At 48.3% G+C, this 22,837-nt stretch overlaps 2 protein-coding genes across 2 annotated transcripts; both read right to left on the reverse strand.

The window, feature by feature from the left end:
• Positions 1–85: 85 nt before the first annotated feature.
• LOC119928846 (olfactory receptor 6C74-like) lies at positions 86–6,778 on the reverse strand. The gene is made up of 4 exons (XM_038747362.1): positions 5,872–6,778; positions 2,848–2,857; positions 468–666; positions 86–355 (listed from the first exon to the last, which is right to left on the reverse strand). The coding sequence occupies exons 1-4, from the start codon at positions 6,776–6,778 to the stop codon at positions 86–88; spliced, it is 1,386 nt and encodes a 461-aa protein (XP_038603290.1).
• A 12,586-nt stretch (positions 6,779–19,364) lies between these two features.
• Positions 19,365–20,510, reverse strand: LOC119928847 (olfactory receptor 6C3-like). The gene is made up of 3 exons (XM_038747363.1): positions 20,341–20,510; positions 19,917–20,277; positions 19,365–19,568 (listed from the first exon to the last, which is right to left on the reverse strand). The coding sequence occupies exons 1-3, from the start codon at positions 20,508–20,510 to the stop codon at positions 19,365–19,367; spliced, it is 735 nt and encodes a 244-aa protein (XP_038603291.1).
• Between the last annotated feature and the right edge of the window lie 2,327 nt (positions 20,511–22,837).

Genomic DNA, 22,837 nt, shown 5'->3' on the forward strand with positions numbered 1-22,837 from the left:
GCCGTGTAGGACACGGCGACTAGTGCCAGTTACCAGGAGTGTTCCCACTGCTAATATAAAATTCATCTGCTCAAATAATTGATTGTCAATGCGCGAGAGGTCCAGCATGGGAAGTGTCACAGGTGAAATGGTTGATGACTTTTGAGTCAGAGAAATCCAGCTGGAGATCCAGGATGAGGCCTGTAACAATGATCAGGAAGCTGATCAGCCAGGAGCAGAGGAAGAGCAGGGTGCAGACTTTCCGGCTCATGATGGTCAAGTAATGTAGCGGTCGGCAGTTGCCGACATATCGGTAGTAGGACATGGCAGCCAGGAGGAAGATTTCCGTCTCCCCCAGGAAGATGACGAAGAAAAACTGAATGACACAAGCATTATAGGAAATGGTCCTGTCCCTGTCGAAATACTCACCAGCAGTTTGGGAAAGGTGAGTGATGTAAAGGAAATTTCTAGGAAGGATTTCTCCTCACTGGGGTGTGCAGATGGGAGTCCAGTAGGATGAGGGTGAGGATAGTCAGGTTGTCCGTGATGCTCAACAGGTAACTGAGTAGCAGGAATAAGAAGATGACATTCTTCCAGTCTGGATTGTCCGTCAGCCCCAAGAGGATGAACTCGGTCACTGAGGTGTGATTTCTCATCGCTGATTCTGGATTTCCTGTGGGGTCACACCTGAGGATGAGAGTGGAAGCAGGTGCAGTTGGTCAGGGAATTTTTCTGTTTATTTTTATATTATGCTCTCCCAAGCTCTAGTACAGCGCTTTGCAAACAGTAAGCACTCAATAAATACAATTAAATGAGGAGAGAGGCTGAAAAGTGAAACTCAAAGAAACCGGTTGGAATGCTTCTCCTTCTCTCACTGGACCGAATAATTACCATCACTCTGGCTGTCTTTATTAAACCAATCCTCATCAGCGTTTATTTGGCACCTCTTCTGTACACAACACTCTTATAAGCTCTTATTGAAGTAAAATCAATCTATCAGTGGTATTTATTGAGTGCTTACTGCATACAGAGCACAACAATAGACTACAGACCCCTCCTGTGGGGAGTGTACAATCTACAATCTAATGGGAGAGATCAGCAGTAAAATATAGCTATCGAGGAATGAACCCACATTCCTGAACCCCAGATCAGGGGAGGTCATCAGCCTTGTCAGCCATCTCCAGGCAGAGCTGGGGCTAGAATCCTAGGTATCCCAGAGCTGAGAACCATGAAATGGACCCCTATCTGGACTCCAGTCCAGGATCTGCCTGGTGAAAAGGAGAAAGTAGCCAGGGGCAACAGATCACCTGAGGCACTGGCCAATCCCAATCCTTTAGAAATCGATACAGCCAGCAAAAATACCAATCCAGCCGATTCCTTTCCAATTGTCGCTATCTCCTTCCCGGCCCAAATCAGAAAGGTCAGATATGGGACAGGAAAAGCCAGCAGAGATCAGATTTCGGGAGGGCCGAGGTATTTAAGAAGAACTTTTTTGACACTCTCGATGGTTCTGATCAGTTTTCACCCTGAATATTCTGTTTGTTCGTTTGAAAATCCGAATCGACCCTCTCTCCCTGTTCTCAGGAAGAATTTCATACCATTTTGACAGCGCAAATCTCTCCCCATTTTCGCGATGCCCTGCCAGGCAGGACGGAATCTCCCTTATCCTCCTCCTTCTGTTGCTGCTACTTACTACTACTAATAATAATAATGGTATTTGTTAAGCGCTTATTATGTGCGAAGCACTGTTCTAGGCTCTGGGGGGGGGGCGGCGATACAAGGTGATCAGGTTGTCCCACTGGCGGCTCACAGGCCTAATCCCCATTTTACAGATGAGGTAACTGAGGCACAGGGAAGTGAAGTGACTTGCCCAAAGTCACACAGTTGACAATTGGCGGAGCCGGGATTTGAACCCATGACCTCTGACTCCAAAGCCCGTGATGTTTCCACTGGGCCATGCTGCTTCTCTACTTCTCTACTTCTGCTACTAGGAAAGTGGAATTGGGGTCCTGGGCGACAGCCTTCCTGTCAGCCTACCAGCGGGGATAGAGAAAACTCTCTTCTAGAGGGAAGAAAAGAGAGGATAGCTGATACAGGAGAAAGCAAGCTGCTCTCCAACAATCACAGAAAGGAGATTTGACATTATTCCTCTCTCCCCTAGCCCTTATTTTACAGGGACAAAATTTAGCCCCTTTTGTGAGTTCTTCTCAATGCAGATGTGGAGGGCTCTTTAGATAACAAAGGAGACATGCTCTGGAGATGCTTATTCTAAGGCACTAATGAACTCACCTCTCAATCCCCTCTGAGCAAAGAATTTTACATTGGGTAGGAAAAAGGCAGTGCCAGGAAAGACCCCGAAGGAGTAGTGATCGGGATCTTGAAGGGTTCTTTCCTGGAGCTGGGGTTGGCTTTGCCAATCCCCTCATCACTCAGTGGTCCCTGGTCCCTGTACTACCTGTGGGGGAAAAGTGGCCATTGTACCCGTTGCCGTACTGGGACGCAGCTACTGCTGTTGGTCCGTTTTTCTTCTGTTTTCCCAAGAAAGTTGAAAATATCCCTCTGGCCCTTAGTCCCACTTCATTCATTCAATCGTATCTCATTCGATCATATTTATTGAATGCAGAGCACTGTATTATGCGCTTGGGAGAGTACAGTATAGCAATAAACAGATAAATTCCCTGCCCAAAGAGAGCTTACAGTCTAGAACGAGAGACAGACATGAATATAAATAAATAAAATCACAGATGTGTAAATACGTGCTGTGGGGCCGGAAGGGGGGCAGTGAATAAAGGCAGGAAGTCAGGGCGATGCAGAAGGGAGTTGGAGAAGGGGAAATGAGGGTTTAGTCATTAACACCAGGTGACGTACTCATCGATGCCTGACCACATCAGGAAAGCTCAGGGGCGTCTGCAAATGACGAGATCTTGGACATCTCCATCCCCACCCCGTCTCCTACGAATTGGGCTTCCAGGTCTATCAAGTAATCAATAGGTAAGTCAATCCGTCACTCCTTCAGCCTACCTCTGATATTTACTGAGCACCTACTGAGCGCAAAACAATCCATCAATCAATGAAATGGTATTTGTTATCACTTACAGAATGTTGATAGCATACCTTAATGGCGTAGTGAGTATTAAGCAATTTATCAATCAAATGGGATATATTGACTACCTAGTGAGTCTTAGGCACTGTACCACTACTTTCCAAAAGTTTCCAATCGAATGGAGGACATAGATAGAGATGATTTCCGAAGAGTGGGAGCCAGAGTAAAAACAAGGATTAGGTAGGGAGCAGTACAAATAGGAGAGACTGGAATGTCTGCCCAAATCAGATAAAATCAGTGCAGTACAGTATAACCAAGACAATGCATATATTCATTCATTCAATCCTATTTATTGAGCGCTTACTGTGTGCAGAGCACTGTACTAAACGCTTGGGAAGTACAAGTTGACAACATATAGAGACAGTCCCTACCCAACAACGGGCTCACAGTCTAGAAGGGGGAGACAGACAACAAAACAAAACATAGTAACAAAATAAAATCAATAGAACAGTAAATATGGACAAGTAAAATAGAATAATAAATCTGTACAAACATATAGACAGATGCTATGAGGAGGGGAAGGAGGTAGGGCAGGGGACGGGGAGGGGGAGGAGGGGGAAGGAAGAGGGGGGTCAGTCTGGGAAGGCCTCCTGGAGGAGGTGAGCTCTCAGTAGGGCTTTGAAGGGGGGAAGAGAGCTAGCTTGACGGATGTGCGGAGGGATGGCATTCTAGGCCAGGGGAAGGATGTGGGCCAGGGGCCGACAGCGGGACAGGCAAGAGCGAGGTACAGTGAGGAGGTTAGCGGCAGAGGAGCGGAGGGTGTGGGCTGGGTTGTAGAAGGAAAGAAGGGAGGTGAGGTAGGAGGGGGCGAGGTGATGGAGAGCCTTGAAGCCGACAGTGAGTAGTTTTTGACTGATGTGTAGGTTGACTGGTAGTCACTGCAAATTTATGAGGAGGGGAGTAACATGCCCAGAGCGTTTCTGCACAATGATGATCCGGGCAGCAGCATGAAGTATAGATTGAAGTGGGGAGAAACAGGAAGATGGGAAATCAGAGAGGAGGCTGATTCAGTAATCCAGTCGGGATAGGATGAGAGATTGAACAAGCAGGGTAGCGGTTTGGATGTAGAGGAAAGGGAGGATCTTGGCGATGTTGCGGAGGTGAGACCGGCAGTTTTTGGTGATGGATTGGATGTGAGGGGTGAACGAGAGAGCGAAGTCGAGGATGACATCAAGGTTGCGGGCTTGTGAGACGGGAAGGATGGTAGTGCCGTCAACAGTGATGGGAAAGTCAGGGAGAGGGCAGGGTTTGGGAGGGAAGATAAGGAGTTCAGTCTTGGACATATTGAGTTTTAGATGGCGGGCAGACATCCAGATGAAGAGAGCAGGGGGGTTGCAGAAGGGGGAGAGGTGACCTTGAGGAGATCAGACCTGATGGAGTTAATTTTACTAATGAAGTAGGAGGCCAAATCGTTGGGGGTGAGGGAAGGAGGAGGGAGAGGAACAGAAGGCCTGAGAAGGGAGCTAAATGTACGGAAGAGCTGACGGGGATGATAGGCATGGTTGTCAATAACGGCCAGAGCATTAAGAGAAGAACCAGGAGAGTATGGAGTGTGTGAAACCAAGGTTGGATAGTGTGTTGAGGAGAAGGGGGTGGTCCACAGAGTCGAAAGCAGCTGAGAGATCGAGGAGCATTAAGATAGAGTAGGAGCCGTTGGATTTGGCAAGAATGATGTCATTGGTGACCTTTGAGAGGGCAGTTTCGGTGAAACGTAGGGGACGGAAGCCAGATTGGAGGGGGTCGAGGAGAGAAGTGGCGTTGAGGAATTCGAGGCAGCGGGTGTAGACGACTCATTCTAGGAGTTTGCAAAGGAATGCTAGGAGGGAGATAGGGCGATAACTAGAAGAGGAGGTGGGGTCAAGAGAGGGTTTTTTAGGATGGGGAGACGTAGGCATGTTTGAAGGCAGAGGGGAAGGAACCAGTGGAGAGTGAGCGGTTGAAGATGGAAGTTAAGGAAGGGAGGAGGGACGGGCCGAGAGATTTCATAAGATGAGAGAGAATTGGCTCAGAAGCACAGGTGGCCGGAGTAGCACTTGAGAGGAGGGAGGAGATCTCATCTGAGGATACTGCTGGGAAGGATGGTACAGTAGCGGAGAAGGTTGAGAGCCGGGGGGTTGGGGAAGGGGGAGGAGTGACTTTGGGGACCTCGGACCTGATGGAGTTTATTTTAGTAATGACGTAGGAGGCCAGATCGTTGGGGGTGAGGGAAGGAGGAGGGGGAGGAACAGGGGGCCTGAGAAGGGAGTTAAATGTATGGAAGAGCTGACGGGGATGATGTGCATGGGTGTGAATAAGGGAGGAGAAGAGAAATACAGATATATACCTAAGTGCCACGGGGCGGGTAGAGGGGGGAGAGCAAAGGGAGGGGGTCAGGGCTAAACGGCCTCTTGCTAAAAGGCCTCACTATCTCGGATACAGACAGAGATTTGAAAAAAAAACACATTGTACCTGGAGATTTCTTTTGGCTTCGATACAGACCCTCTGAACAAACTTCGGAACGTCTCTCAGGTGGATTGAAGAGGCTTGACTCCCCCTGAGTGGATGAGGACAAAGGGCTGAGGTAGCAGGGGGACCTGGCCATGGGAGGGATTTCCAGGATGGTGGGTACGGGGGCGCATAGAGGGATGCAGGACCTTCAGGTCCTGTTTGCTAGACATCAGATGAAGCATACGACTAATGTACAAGTGCCCAGTCTCTCTGTTCGACCCTCTGCATCTCCTGCAGATTTCCTGTGAGATTTCGTCGCTGAAGAATCCCCACCCCTTGGTGGAAAATTCAACTCTGTGCACCAGGTCCCTGATGGCCTGCTTTGACCTGCTGGTTCCGAAGAGGGTTGGTGAAGGGGTTTATCATGGGGACCACGGTAGTGTAGAGCACGGCCATTCCCTTGGTCATGTCCACCCTGTCCTTCGCAGACGGTTTCATGTACATAAAGATGCAGCTGCCGTATGTCATGGAGACCACGACTGTGTAGGTGGAGCAAGTGGAAAAGTCTTTTCTCTTCTGCTGAGTAGAGGACAGTCTCAGGATGGTACAGGCGATGGCTGTGTAGGACACGACCACTAACACCAAGGTGACCAGTAGTGTCCCCAGTGCAAAGATGAAAACCTTCAGCTCCAGGAACCCGGTGTCCGAACAGGAGAGTGGAAGCAGAGGGGAGACGTCACAGAAGAAGTGGTCAATGTCTGCGGAGCCACAGAAGTCCAGTTGGAGGCCAAGGATGACAGGAGGAAAGCTGGCCAGGAACCCGGTCAGACAGGAGCAGAGAACCAGCAGGGTGCAGACTTTCTGGCTCATGGCGGTCGTGTAGTATAGAGGCCGGCAAATGGCGACATAGCAGTCGTAGGACATGGAAGCCAGGAGGAAGAACTCGGTCACTCCCAAGAGGATGAGGAAAAATAGTTGAGTTGCACAGCATTTGTAGGAAATCGTCCTATCCCCGGTGACGATGGTAGCCAAGAATCTGGGAATACAGGAGGAGGTGAAGCAGATCTCCAGGATGGAGAAGCAGCGCAGGAAGAAGTACATGGGGGTGTGAAGGCGGGTGTCCAGTAGAGTGAGGGTGATGATGGTCAGGTTGCCAGTGATGCTCAGAACGTAGGTGACAGACATGTACAGGAGAATCACAGCCTGCAAATCCGGGTCGTCCGTGAGCCCTAGGAGGATGAACTCAATCACTTGCGAGTGATTCCTCATGGCCGACCTGTGACCCCTGTTGGAGAACACCAGAGGGCTGTCAATTCAACTCACTGGAGGCGGGCAGAGGTATGTGACTCCTCTCGAACTAGACGAGCTGGGTAAGAACAGCGCCGGCTGCGGGAGACGTCGGACATGGTAGGCTCACAACCCAATCCTTGAGATGACTTCATGGGTTGATGGCAGACACCTCCTCGCGGGACAACGGTAGCGTGGTTGTCACAGCTGTGACCCTTAGACCTCTTCCCCGAAAATCTGCGTGATGGGTGGAGGACAGATTACCTTTACTGAGCTCCCATTTGGGCGGGTCCAGCTCTAAGAGCTCGGGGACGTACACCACAACTATTCCCTGCCCACGGGGAGCTTCTGTTCATATGGGGCGGCAAACGTAAACATACTTACCAACAGCATGGTCAAAATGAGAATTCGAATAACATATAGTCCTGATTGTGGAGAATGGGTGCTGATTGCCTCCTGGAGCATGGACCCGTGAAAGCCTTATGTACATGTAATAGGGAGAAAAACTGATCTTTGGCCAAGCCCATGAACGTCAAGGTTTCACCTGAATTCATGCCCCCCAAACCATCAACTGTCAACACATGGATAACTGAGATTGTCAGGAACCTTGAGGGAGGAAGAGTGTTTAAGATCATTAACATAAGACCCAGAGGGTGTTAAGGAGCTCATAGCCCAGTCATTCCCTGGAGCTGCTGCCAGAAAAGGGAGAAGACCGTCAGGAGACAAGTCCGGGAAGTCTGCCCTGGGTGAATAATAATAATAATAATAATAATAATAATAATAATAATAATAATAATAATAATAATAATAATAATAATAATGGTATTTGTTAAATGCTTACTATCAATCAATTAATCGTATTTATTGAGTGCTTACTGTGTGCAGAGCACTGTATTAAGCTCTTGGGAAGTACAAGTTGGCAACATACAGAGACAGTCCCTACCCAACAGTGGGCTCACAGTCTAGAAGGGGGAGACAGAGAACATATTAACAAAATGAAATAAATAGAATAGATATGTACAAGTAAAATAAATAAATAGAGTAATAAATATGTACAAACATATATACATATATACAGGTGCTGTGGGGAAGGGAAGGAGGTAAGACGGAGGGAATGGAGAGGGGGACGAGGAGGAGAGGAAGGAGGGGGCTCAGTTTGGGAAGGCCTCCTGGAAGAGGTGAGCTCACAGTACGGCCTTGAAGGGACGAAGACAGCTAGCTTGGCGGATGTTGGGAGGGAGGGCATTCCTGGCCTGGGGGATGACGTGGGCCGGGGGTCGACGGCAGTACAGACGAGAATGAGGCACGGTGTGGTGATTAGCGGCAGAGGAGCGGAGGGTGCGGGCTGGGCTGTAGACGGAGAGAAGGGAGGTGAGGTAGGAGGGGGCGAGGTGATGGAGGGTGAGGAGTTTCTGCCTGATGCGCAGATTGATTGGTAGCCACTGGAGATTTTTGAGGAGGGGAGTAACGTGCCCATATCGTTTCTGGACAAAGACAATCCGGGCAGCAGCATGAAGTATGGATGGAAGTGGGGAGAGACACGAGGATGGGAGCTCAGAGAGAAGGCTGATGCAGTAATCAGAGAGAAGGTGGATGGCTTACTATATGCCAAGCACTGTTCTACGCACTGCGGGGGGGATACAAGGTAATCAGGTTGTCCCATGTGGGGCTCATAGTCTTAATCCCCACTTTACAGATGAGAGACCTGAGGCACAGAGAGGTGAAGTGCCTTGCCCAAAGTCACACAGCTGACAAGTGGCAGAGCCGGGATTAGAACATATGACCTCTGACTCCCAAGCCCGTGTCCTTTCATTGAGCCACGCTGCTTCTCATGCTGCTACCTAATAAACAAGGTAATCAAGTCTCACTCTAGGTTCATAGTCCAAGTAGGAGAGAGACCAAGAATTGAATCCCCATTTTGCAGATGAGGGAACTGAAGCATGGGCAAATTAAGTGACTGGTCAAAGGTCACCTAGCTGGTAAATTGTGGAGCATGGATGAGAACCCAGGTCCTCTGACATCCAGGACGTGCAATTTCCATTAGACAACAGTGCTTCTGAAGATTAGAAAATCTGTATACATGGTGCAGGTGAGGTACTCAGATACTAACCAGCCACTAGGAAGTCTCAATGGATCAAAGGGACCCTGCTTGGAACAATAAGGATGACAAAGAGAAAATTGTGGATTGAGTTCAGGGGTGTGTGTGTGTGCGTGTGTGTGCGCGCGCGTGTGTGTGTGTGTGTGTGTGTGTGTGTGTGTGTGTGTGTCCCCGGAGATCTTTCCGGATGAAGTCCTCTTTTCCTTCAATAATAATTACGGTATTTGTTAAGCGTTTACTTTGTGCCAAGCACTGTACTAAGCTCTGCGGCAGATACAAAATAATCAGCTTGTTCCAGGTGGGGATCTCAGTGAATTCCCATTTTTACAGATGAGGTAACTGAGGCCCAAAGAAGTTAAGAGTCTTGGCCAAGGTCACACAGCAGACAAGTGGTGGAGTCATGATTAGAACCCACAACTTCTGACTCCCAGGCCCATGTGCTTGGCACTAGGCTATGATGCTTCTCTACTCCCTCTCCCTTCTGCACCGCTTATACACTTGTAGGTTTACCTTTTAAGTAAATACCTTTGCTGTTCACCCCACCTTCACTACAGAACTTGCGTATATATAATCATATGTATATATGGATTTATATTTATGTCTCTCACTCCCTCTATACTCGAAAAACGGGTCTACCAACTTTGTTGTACTCTCCCAAGCGCTTCATAAAGTGCTCTGTGCAGAATTAGCTCTCAATAAACACTATTGACTGATTGATTTATTGAATGATAATTACCAGTTCTGAACGGAGGCTCCACGGCAGGATTACGGGCTCTGGGAGTCGGGGACTGGAGGGAAGGTGGCTACAGTCGTCAATGGATTGAGGTATTGAACTCCACAATGGAAAGGGAACGGACCAAAATGTTCTTGAGAGGTCCTCGCTTCCCTAGCACTCTGCCCTGATTCCAGGGGTCATCCCAAATGCCCGTGTTGCAGTTGGCAGGGAAGCGAAGTTAAAATAATGTCATGCCTGTGTGGAATTTCCCGCTTTTTCCCCTGTTCTGCGCTTTCATGCTCCTCTCGAAACGATGCTCCTTTTTGCCCTTCCATCTCCACTGGACACACTACCCCATCAAATCTACACGAGGCCAAGTGGGTGGGAAGGAAGGCATCCAGATTTTTCTCTGCTCATAGCAGGGGAGTCGTTCTGGAACGTTTGAGCAGGAGATGGGCTACTCTACCTAATACAGGAGCAAGATTGAGGGTTTTATTCTCTTAGATTCCTGATGGGCACAAGGGGACCAATTATGAGAAAATCTCCCCAAGAGTGAGTCGGGAGATACTAATAAATGGTAGACGCTTTGGTGTCTCTGGCTGTGAACGTTTAATACCTGGATTAGGGCCCCATTCAGAGGATCTTGGTGGGGCGTGGGGAGGACAAGCTGTAGCCATTCCAAGTCATTAATTCCCAGTACACGTGACCCAGTCCGTCAGTCAGTCAATCGTTTTATTGAGTGTTTTCTGTGTGCAGAGCACTATATTAAGCCCTCCGGAGAGACCAATATAACAATATAACAGACACATTCCCTGCCCACAACGAGCTTACAAATTTAGAGAGAGAGACAGACTTCAACAGAAATAAAGAAATTATAGATATGTACATGAGTGTTGTGGGGCTGGGAGGTGGGATAAATAAAGGGAATAAATCAAGGGGACACAGAAGGGAGAGGGAGAAGAGTAAAGGAGTGCAGACCAAGAGAAGAGTAAGCAAGATGGAGCTATGGGAATCTTCTTTCTACAAATGGTGCCTGGGACCACAGGTTGCTAATCCATCAATCATTTTTCCTGAGCTTCCAATCGGGGCCCAGCACTGTACTGAGAGCTTGGGAAGTGACAATGGAAGCAATAGCTGGGAAGCAGCATGGCCTAGTGGAAAGGATTCCGGGCCTACGAGTCAGAAAACCTGGGTACTAATATTGGTTTTGCCATTTGCCTGTTGCGTGACCATGGTCCCTGTGCCTCAGTTCTCCTGTACTCCCTCCTGCTTAGACTGAGCCCAGGCAGGACAAAGATTGTGTCCAAACTAACTAATGTGTATCTACTACAGCGCTTAGAACAGTGTTTGACACTGCTAACAAATACCATAAAAATGTGTATTGAATCCTGCACCCTCATACATAGATTGTGTTCTCCAGGTGGGACAGGGACTATGACCATCCTGATTATTTTGTATCTGACCCAACGGTTAGTACAGTGCTTGGCACATATTAGAGAAGTACCATAAGAAAGAGACATGATCCCTGACATCAAAGAGCTTTAACATCTATCGGGGGATTTCCTGCTTTTATCCCCAGGGTCCTACCTCTCCTCTTGTCTCAGTGAAACTCATAACTAGCACTGTTCTTCCTTAGAAGGTAGGAGAGTTATTCCCCTTTCCAGGAGCCCCTATCACCGCATTTACCCGTCATCCTGTCCCTTCCTCCCACTACCAGTCTTTTCATTCCATCACCCGCGAGGTCACGGAGTATGTCTACTTTAACCATGAGGAGAATCACAGCCTGTAAATTCGGGTCGTCCTTGCGTCCCATGAGGATGAACTCAGTCACCTGACTAGGTGGGCACGGACAGCCCTGTGGATACTGGAGGCCTCCACTCCGGGCAGGGTGCCCGAGACTTGGGGCAAGGTAGGGTCAGGACCCAGTCCTTGAGATGCCTTCATGGGTTGATGATTGACACCTCCCCGGGGGGCAAAGGGATTCTGATGGTCCCAGCCACGGCCGTTAGGCTTTATTACCGAAACCTTGAGTAAAGAAGTAGAGATTACGTTTATTAAGCATATATTTTGACTGATGCACTTCTCTAGTCGCGAGGGAAAGTACACAACAAACAGGTGACACATTTCCTGCTCACAAGGACCTTCTATTCTCATGGGGAGGCAAACGTAAATGTACTTACTAATAATATCGTCAAAATGAGAACTTGAATAGCATATATACATGCTTGTTGACAATGGGTTCAGATTGTCCCCTTGGAGCATGGGTCCACGAATGACGTATGTAGTAATAATAATCATAATAATCATAACGATAATTGTGTCATTTGTAAAGCGCTTATTATGTGCCAGGAACTGTACAAAACGAAGGGGTGGAGACAAGCAAATCGTGCTGGACACAGTCCCTGTCCCACGTGGGACTCATAGTTTCCATCCCCAATTTACAGATGAAGTAACTGAGGCAAGAGAGAAGTGAAAAGACTTGTCCCAGGCCACACAGCAGATAGGTGGTCTAGCCGGGATTAGAACCCCTGAGCTTCGGACTCCAAAGTCCGTTCTGTGTCTACTAAGCCAGAGGGGGAAAATGTGTCCTATGTCCGAGCCCAAGAATGTCACGGTTTCACCTGCATTCAGTCCCCCAACCCATCAATTCTCAATACCTGGATAACTGAGGTTGCCAGGTGCCTTTAGGGAGAAAGAGTGATTGCGGCCATAAGCATAGGACCCAGTGAATGTAAAGGAGCTCATGTCCCCGTCATTCCCTGGAGATGCTGCCAGAAAAGGGAGAAGACCCTCCAGAGACAATTCCGGCGTGTCTCCCTTGGGCGAATAATAAAAGTTATGTCGTCAGTCCTTTGCTGTGTACCAAGCACTGTAGTTAGCACTGGGGTGCATGAAAGATAATCAGGTCACACTTCTGTATCCTAATCTAAATAGGAAGGAGAACAAGAATTGAATCCCCGTTTTTCAGATGAGGGACCTGAAGCACAGAGAAATTAAGGGACTAGCCAAGGTAAGACAGGAAGTAAATTGTGGAGTAGGAATTAGAACTCAGGTCCTCTGACCCCTAAAGCGTGCTTTTTCCACTGGGTGTCACAGCTACTGAAGATTAGAGGATGTGGATAGGTGTTGCAGATGGGGTGCTCAGATACTAACCAGCTATCAGGGAGCCGCCTTGGATCAAAGGGACTCTGCTTGGGACAGTAAGGATTTCAAAAATCAGACTGGGGATTTTGTTCTGGGGGTAGGGGTAGGGGGTGTCTATGTGTGTGTATGTGTGTGTATGTGCGTGTGTGTGCATGTGTGTGTGCGTGCGTGTGCGTGTGTGTGTGTGCTTGTGTGTGTGTGTTTGTGTGTGTGCTTGTGTGTGTGTGCCTTTCCGGGTGAAGCCCTCTTTTCCCCTACTCCCTCTCCCTTTTCTGCGTCGCGTATATACTTGGATGCTTACGTTTTAAGTAGTTGCGATTTACCGCAGCTTTCGCACTACAGCACTAACGTATATATCCGTTTACTTATGGATTTATATGTATTCCCGCCTCTCCCTCTATGCTTTAAGCTTCTTGGGGTCAGGTAACATCTCTACCAACTCCGTTGAAATACTCCAAGCGCTTGGGAGAAGCAGCACGGCTTAATGGAAAGAACACGGGTTTGGGAGTCAGAGGCCATGGGTTCTAATCCTGACCGCCATATGTCAGCCATGTGACTTTGGGCAAGTCACTTAACTTCTCTCAGTCTGTCTGTGCGTCAGTTACCTCATCTGAAAAATGGGGATTAAGACTGCGAGCCCCACGTGGGACAACCTAATTGCCTTGTAACTACCCCAGCGCTTAGAACAGGGATTGACACATAGTAGGCACTTAACAAATACCATAATTAATTAATTAATTCGTAAAGTTCTCTGAACACAAGTCTTCAATAAGTATCATTGATTGATTGATTGATTGAATGAAAATTACCAGTTCTGATCCCGCTCCAGGGCGAGATCACAGGGCCTGGGAAGCCGGGGCTCTTGGAACGAGGGAAGGTGGATGCAGTCGTCAGTGAATTGAGAATCTGAAATCCACAACGGGAAGGAAAAAGACCAAGGTGACCCTGAGAGATCCTCACTTCCTTAGCACTCGTAGAATTTTCCACCTGTTACCCTGTTCCAGGCTTTCACGCACCTCCCCAAACCATGCCCATTTCCTCGCCTTCCCATCACCATTGGAAAAGTGACCCCATCTACTAGCCACGAGATCAAAATTTTGGCATCCTCTGAGAATGGGGATGGAACGAAGGCATTAGGAGTTTTCTCTGCTCAAAGCGGGAGAGTCATTCTGTACTCTTCAGGAAGGAGATGGGCTTCTCTAAAAACTGCAGGAGCAAGAGTTGGAGATTTATTCTCTTTGGTTCCTGATGGCTGCACGGGGACCAATTATGAGAACAATGAATGTCTTCCCAGGGGTGAGTCCAGAGATACTAATGAATGGAAGGTGTTTGGTGGCTCTAACTGGGAACGATTAATACAAGCATTGGGGCCCCGTTCAGCGGGCCATTCAAAACCATTAATCCCCAATCCAAGTGACCAAATCCTGAAGTTACTCAATTGCATTTATGGAGTGCTGACTATGTGCAGAGCACCGTATTAAGCGGTTGGGAGAAAACAATATAACGGACTCATTCCCTGCACACAACGAGTTTATACGTGTAGAGGGGAAGACAGACATCAATATAGATAAATAAAATTATACACAGTACGTAAGTGCTGTGGGGCTGGGAGAGGGGATGAATAAACGGAGTAAATCAAGTCGACGCAGAAGGGTGTGGGAGAAGAGGAAAAGAAGAGGTTAGACCAAGAGTGAAATGGAAAAAAGGGTATCTTCCTTCTACAAATCGTTGCTGGGCCCGGGGGTGGTTGAAATATTGGGCTCTTTTGGAGATGGAACCAACTCTCAGTTAATCCATCAGTGGCAATTCCTGAGCTCCCACTCGGGGCCCAGCTCTTAGAGCTTGGGAGAGGACAATGGAAACTATAGCTGAGAAGCAGCGTGGCCTAGTGGAAAAGGTCACGGGTCTGAGAGTCAGAGAACCTGGGTACTAATATTGGCTTTTCCATTTCCCTGCTGCCTGACCTTGGACAAGACACTTGACTTCTCTGTGCCTCAGATCTCTTGTACTCTCTCCTATTTAGAATGAGCCCCAGTCGGGGTAGGGACTGTGTCCAACCTAATGTTTATTTGACCCAGGGCCTAGAACAGTGTTTGATACAAATTAAGTGCTTAACAAATACCATAAAAAATGGGGATTGAATTCTACACTCTCCCACTTAGATTATGTTCTCCTGGCAGCAGGGATTGTGTCCGTCCTGCCTATCTTGTACCTGCTCCAACGGTTAGTACAATGCTTGGTACATAGTGGGCAAGTACCATAAAAAATAGACATGATCCCAACCTTAAACGAACTTAACATTTATTGAAGTATTTCCTGCTTTGGATACAGGGTTCTGCCTCTCCTGTTTCAGATGAACTCATCACGAGCACGGTACACCCTCAGAAGGTGGGACAGAGTCATTTGTCTTTCGCGGAGCTTTTGTCAGCGCCCTCACCCGTCGTCCTATCCCTTCCTCCCACTGTCAGTCTCTTCTTTAACCAGGTTATCTTTGCCCATAAGATCGAAAGAAGCAGCGTGGCTCAGTAGAGAGAGCCCGGGCTTTGGAGTCAGAGGTCATGGGTTCAAATCCCGGCTCCACCAATTGTTAGCTGTGTGAATTTGGGCAAGTCCCTTAACTTCTCTGTGCCTCAGTTACCTCATTCCTAAAATGGGGATTAAGATTGTGAGCCCCCCGTGGGAAAACATGATCCCTTGTTACCTCATCAGCGCTAACAACAGTGCCTTGCACATAGTAAGCGCTTAATAAATGCCACTATTATCATTATTATATCACCTGAGTCTGTCTACCTAACCATGAGAAGCGAGAGGAAGGGAGAGAATTATAAAAATGACTGATAGATCGCATCTCCTAGATCTATTGGGCTTTCCGAAGTACTCAGAAAACTGTTCTGCACACAGCAGGTGTTGAGTAAATGATATTGATTGAACTTTTGATAAGTGGTGTCTTCTCCTTCCCTTCGTTTTCTCACCTTTCTCAGGCTCTGGCTCCGTGGCAGAGAGGTGAGCCCCGAGCGCGGAGCTCTCTTGCCAAGGAGGCAGTATCCGGGCTGCTGTGGCTCCCTTTTCCCCACTTCAAACGGTGTCTTAGGTTGAGCTCCGCCTTGTGAGGAGGGGGTTCCAATCTGAGTTGTCGCCCCTGAGGTCCGGGGTCTTTGTCGGCCCTCCCCTCCTAATCAATCAATCAATAATTAATCAATAAATATAACACTTCCTCCTAGGACCTCCCGGGGCTGCTGGCCACGCTCCTTTTCCCTGTCCTCGGGTGACCAGGGAAGGATAGGGCTGGGATCAGCCTCTCCACTTGGTAGCATTTCCAGGAACAACGACAAGGATAGTAGAACAGGTGTTACGAAGCTTCCCTCAGCCCGTCATTTATTGTTGTTTGCTCAATCCCAGTAATCCCTGCTGATCTCCTCGAAACCTCAGACCCCTTCTAGGACCTGTGGTCTCATATCAACATACTCCCCACCATACGAACTGGGATTCCAGGCCCAAAATCCATCAATCAAATGCCAATCGGTCAGTCAATTAGTCAATCCGTCGCTCCTTTAGTCTATCAGTGGTATTAATTGAGCACCTGCTGAGTGCAAATCCATCCATCAGTTCATCTCAGGGTATTTTCCGAAAGCCAATGCAATCCATCAATTAATGAAATGGTATTTATTGAGCACTTGCTGAGTGCAAAGGAATCCATCAGTCAATCCAATAGCATTGATTGAGGGCTTACCGAGTGTTAAGTATTCCATCCATGGGGAAGGGGAAAGAGTTTTCATAATATGACAGAGAATGGGGTCCGAAGCAGAGGTGGAAGGAGTGTGATTTCATTTTATGAAATCTCTCTCCCCTTCCCTCCTCCCCTCCTTAACTTCCATCTTCAACCGCTCATTCTCCACTGGTTCCTTCCCCTCTGCCTTCAAACATGCCCATGTCTCTCCCATCCTAAAAATACCCGCTCTTAACCCCACCTCCCCTTCTAGTTATCGACCTATCTCCCTCCTAACATTACTTTCCAAACTCCTTGAACGAGTCGTCTACTCCCACTGCCTCAAATTCCTCAACGCAAACTCTCTCCTTGACCCCCTCCAATCTGGATTCCGTCCCCTACATTCCACCGACACTTCCCTCTCAAAGGTCACCAATGACCTCCTGCTTGCCACATCCAACGGCTCCTACTCTATCCTAATCCTCCTTGACCTCTCAGCTGCCTTCGACACTTTGGACCACTCCCTTCTCCTCAACACGCTATCCAACCTTGGCTTCACAGACTCTGTCCTCTCTTGGTTCTCCTCTTACCTCTCCGGCCATTATTCTCAGTCTCCTTTGCAGGCTCCTCCTCCCCCTCCCATCCCCTTACTGTAGGGGTTCCTCAAGGGACAGGTCTTGGTCCCCTTCTGTTCTCTATCTAAACGCACTCCCTTGGTGAACGCATTCGCTTCCACGGCTTCAGCTATCACCTCTACGCTGATGACACCCAAATATACATCTCTGCCCCTGCTCTATCTCCCTCCCTTCAGGCTCGGTTCTCCTCCTGCCTTCAGGATATCTCCATCTGGATGTCTGCCCTCCATCTAAAACTCAGTATGTCCACGACTGAACTTCTTATCTAGCCCTCCCCAACCATGCCCTCTTCCTGACATTCCCGTCACTGTAGACGGCACTACCATCCTTCCCATCTCAGAAGCCCGCAGCCTTTGTGTCATCCTCGACTCTGCTCTCTTGTTCACCCCTCACATCCAATTCGTCACCAAAACCTGACGGTCTCACGTCCGCAACATCGCCAAGATCCACCCTTTCCTCTCCATCCAAACCGCTACCTTGCTGGTTCAATCTCTCTTTCTATCCCGACTGGATCACTGCATCAGCTTCCTCTCTGATCTCCCATCCTCCTGTTTCTCCCCTCTTCAATCTATACTTCACGCTGCTGCCTGGATCCTCATTGTGCAGAATCGCTCTGGGCATGTTACTCCCCTCCTCAAAAATCTCCAGTGGCTACCAGGCAACCTACGTATCAGGAAAAATGTACTCACTCTCGGCTTCAAGGCTCTCCATCACCTCGCCCCGTCCTAGCTCACTTCCCTTCTTTCCTTCTACAGCCCAACCCGCACCCTCTGCTCCTCTGCCGCTAACCTCCTCACTGTACCTCGTTCTCGTTTGTCCCGCCAGCTACCCCCGGCCCACGTCCTCCCTCTGGCATGGAATGCTCTCCCTCCACACATCCGCGAAGCTAGCTTTCTTCCACCCTTTAAAGCCCTACTGAGAGCTCATCTCCTCCAGGAGGTCTTTCCAGATTGAGCCCCTTTTTTCCTCTCCTTCCCATCACCTCCCCGCCCTACCTCCTTCCCCTCCCCACAGCATCTGCATATGTTTGTACAGATTTTTACTCTATTTATTTTACTTGTACATATTTACTATTCTATTTATTTTGTTAATGATGTGTATCTAGATTTATTTATATTTATTCTGATGACTTGACACCTGTCCACATGTTTTGTTTTGTTGTCTGTCTCCCCCTTCTAGACTGTGAGCCCGTTGTTGGGCAGGGGTCGTATCTATATGTTGCCAACGTACACTTCCCAAACGCTTAGTACAGTGCTCTGCACACAGTAAGAGCTCAATAAATACGATTGAATCAATGAATGAATGACCACTGATGAAACTCACATGGTTCCTGACATCCAGTACTTTCCAATGGAATGGAGGATATAGATAGAGATGATTTCCGAAGAGTGGAGCCAGAATAAAAACAGGGGTCAGCTAGTGAGTAAAGCAAATAGGACAGATTAGAATGTCTGCCAAAATCAGATCAAATCAGTGAGATTACAGTATAACAGATACATATGCAAATATGCTGGGGTTAGATGTGAGAGGGAGAGGGAGAGGTTGGGAGTGAGAGAGGAGAGTGGGGAGGATGGGAGTAAAAGGTAGTTAATCTTTGGGTTTCTTCCCCATAATGATCACTGATGTCAATCCTCCAGCTGCAGGCTCTCACTTAGCTGGGAGATTTGCTAAAGCACATTGCGCCTGGGGAATTCTATTGTCTTGGAATGCCTCTATCACTCAGAGTGAAAAGGCTTGATTCTTCCTTGAGTGGATGAGGGGAAAGGGCCGAGGGAACAGAGGGACCTGGCCAGAGGAGGAATTTCCAGAAGCGGGGGTGCAGGGGCGGACAGAGGGTTGGATAACCATCAGCTCCTTTTTGTTGGGCAGCAGATAAAGCATTAGGCTAACGTTACGGAGAGGAAGTGGAAAGAGCATGGCATTGGGAGTCACAGAACATGGGTTCTAATCCTGGCTCTACCACTTGTCTGTTGTGGGACCTTGGGACAGTTATTTAACTTCTCTCTGCCTCAGTTACCTGATCTGTAAAATGGGGATTAAGACTGTGAGCCATACATAGGAAAATCCTCTTACTTTGTGTCTACACCAGCACTTAGAACAGTGCTTGGCACACAGTAAGTGCTTAACAAATACCATAGTTTTCTTTATTTTTCAGGCACCGAGTCTCTGTGGTCGAGCCTCTGCGTCTCCTGCACATTGTCCTGCTGGATTTTGTTTCCAAGGGGTTCTCACCTCCTGGAGGAAAATCCGACCCGATGTCCCGTGCCCCGTCAGGCCTGCTTAACCTGCTGATTGCGCAGGGTATAGATAAATGGGTTCAGTATGGGGGCCAAGGACGTGTTGAACACTGCCACCCCCTTGGTCAGTTCCACACTTTCCTTGGCAGACGGTTTGGTATACATAAAGATGCAGCTGCCGTATATGATGGAGATCACGACTATGTGGCAGGAGCAGGTGGAAAAGACCTTTCTCCTCTGTTGTGTGGAGGGGAGTCTCAGAATGACACGGGAGATGGCCATGAAGGACGCAGTCTCTAATGCTAGGGTGAACAGAGGGTCCCCATGCCAGCGTGGCTCAGTGGAAAGAACCCGGGCTTTGGAGTCAGAGGTCACGGGTTCAAATCCCAGCTCTGCCAATTGTCAGCTGTGTGACTTTTGGCAAGTCGCTTAACTTCTTTGTGCCTCAGTTACCTCATCTGTAAAATGGGGATTAAGACTGTGAGCCACCAGTGGGACAACCTGATCACCTTGTTACCTCCCCAGCACTTAGAACAGTGCTTTGCACATAGTAAGCACTTAATAAATGCCATTATAAAAAAAGACAAGAGCCATCAGATGCAGGAACCAGGTGTCTGAGCACGAGAGCAGGAGCAGAGGAGAGGTGTCACAGAAAACGTGGTCAATGGTTACAGGGCCACAGAAGTACAGTTGGAGACCAAGGATAACCAGAGGAAAGATGACCATGAACCCAGTCAGACAGGAGCAAAGGACCAGCAGGGTGCAGACTCTTTGGCTCGTGACAGTTGTGTAGTGCAGCGACCGGCAGAGGGTGACATAACGGTCGTAAGACAAGGCGGCCAGGAGGAAGAACTCAGTCGCCCCCAGCAGGATGAAGAAAAATAACTGAGTTGCACAACAGTTGTAGGAAATGGTCCTGTCCCGGGTGACAATGGTGGCCAGAAATCTGGGAATGCAGGTGGACGTGAATCAGATCTCCAGGAAGGAGAAGCAGTGTAGGAAGAAGTACATGGGGGTGTGGAGGCGGAGGTCCATCATGGTGAAGGTGACTATGGTCAGGTTGCCGGTGACACTCTGTGTATAGGAGACAGACATGTAGAGGGGAATCATCGCATGTAAATTCGAGTTGGCCGTGAGCCCCAGTAGGATGAAGTTAGTGACTCGCGTGTGGCTCCTCATGGTTGACTAGTGACTCCCGCAGGCTAACGCCAAGAGGACCATCAGTCTGATCTCCTGGAGGAGAATGGAGGGCTGTTTCCCCCCTCCCGCTGGGTAGGGACAGCTGTAGATATGCCCAGGGTCCTCCACTACAAGCCTGGTGCATGTGATCTTGGGCATGGCCGGGTCAGGACCCATTCCTTGGGATGACTTCATGGGTTGATGGCTGACAACTCCATGCGGGACAACAAATGAATTATAGTCCCAGTAGCGATCCTTAGGTTTAAGCACCCGGAACCTGTGTGAAGGTCGGAATAGAGATAATACTTGGAATGGAGATCATATTTACTGAGCATCCACTGGGAGCAGGACACTGTTCTAATCTCTCCTGAAAATACACACAAGGATGTGACAAATACCCTTCCCATATAGAGCTTTCCTTCTCATGGGCAGGCAAAAGTAAACGTATTTCCCGGTAGTATGGTCAAAATAAGAATTTGAATAGCATGTATGCATGATTGCTGAGAATGGGTGCAGTTGCCCCCTGGACAATGGATGTGTAAATGCCTCGTGTAAATGTGACTGGGCAGAAAGTGCCTTTTGACCGATCCATGAATGTCAAGATTTCAACGCAATATATGCACCCAACTTATCAACTATCAATGCGTGAGGAACTGAGTACATCAGGAGTCTTGAGGAAGGAAGTGAATTTGGGGCCATGAGCATAGGGCCCAGTGAGCATTAAGGATCTCATAGCCCAATCATTCCCTGGACATGCTGGCAGATAAAAGGAGAAGACCCTCAGGAGACGAGTTCGGAATGTCTGTCTTGAGTGAATAAAAACTTAGGTTTCTGTCAATTCATCAGTTGTATATACTGCACTCTTATTGTGTGCAGGGCGCTGTACTAAGAGCTTGGTAGAGTACAACACAACAATATACTAGACACATTCCTTGTCCACAACGAGCTTACAGTCTAGAGGGTGAGACAGATATTAATGCAAATAAATTAATTACGGATATGTACATAGGTGCTCTGGGGCTGGGGCGGGGGAGGTGGTGTTGATGTTGCTGAATGTAGGCAGTCAGTCAGGGCGATATGAAAAGGAGTGGGAAGAGAGGAAGTCAAGTCCTAGCTATGTGCCAAGCACTTTATAAAGCGCTGGGGGCAGATAGAAGACAATTAGATCCCAAATGGGACTAACAATCTAAGTAAGAGGAATAACAAGTATTGAATCCCCAGTTTCCAGATGAGGAAACTGACGCAGAGAATTCAAGTGATTGGACCAAGGCTATAAGCCAGGTAAGTGGCACAACCGGGATTAGAACTCAGGGACTCTGAATTCCAGGCCGTCTTTTTTCGGTAGGCGGCACTACTTTGAAGATTAGAGGATCTGGACACAGGAAGCTAGTGGGGTGCTCAGAGACTAACCAGCCACCAGGGAGCCTCCGTGGATCAAAGAGATCCTGCTTGGATCAGAAAGAATGACAAAGGGTAGACTGGGGATAAGGTTCTGGGGTGTGTGCGTGCGTGCGTGTGTGTGTGTGCGCGCGCGCCCTATGCATTTGTTTATCCCAGAGGTTTTCCCTATTTAGCTCCCTCTCCCTTCTGCCTCACTTATACACTTGAATATTTACCTTTAAATCACTTGCTATTCACCCCAGCTTCAGTAATACAGTACATACCTGTCATTTACGTATGGATTTATATTTATGTCTGTCTCTTCTTTATATTGTAAGGATATACAATACATATAATGAGTCTTCTAACTCTTTAGTACTCTCCCAAGTGTTAATAAAGTTCTCTGCACACAGATAACCCTCAATAAATACCAGTGATTGATTGATTGATTGATTTTCTGATAATTACCAGTACTGAACGGAGGATCCAGGACAGGGTCTCAGGCTCCAGGAATTCTACATTAGAGGGAAGGTGGACGCAGAATTCCACGGATTGATGCTCAGAAATCCATAACGTGAAAGGAAACGACCAAGGCAACCCTGAGAGATCCTCACTTACCGAGGACTTCGCCCTGATTCTGAAGGTCACCCCAAACGCCTGTCGTGGCCTGGGGCCGGGGTAGTGGTGCTGGGTTAGCGTCATGTCTGTATAGAATTTCCCACCTTCTCGGTTGCTCCGTGCTGACGGGCAACTGCTCAGATCCTACTCCCTTCCTCGCCCTCCCATCACTATTGGACACGTGAACCCATCCACTCCTAACGAAGTGAAGGTTTCTGCGTCCTCTAGGAAGCAGGAGGAAAGGAAGGCATCCAGTTTTCTCTGTTCACAGCAGCGAAGACAATCTGGCCCCCTGGTTCAGGAGATGGGCTTCCCTACCTACTGCATTA

Source organism: Tachyglossus aculeatus, chromosome 5 (assembly GCF_015852505.1).
Source record: "Tachyglossus aculeatus isolate mTacAcu1 chromosome 5, mTacAcu1.pri, whole genome shotgun sequence".
NCBI classification, from domain to species: Eukaryota; Metazoa; Chordata; class Mammalia; order Monotremata; family Tachyglossidae; genus Tachyglossus; species Tachyglossus aculeatus.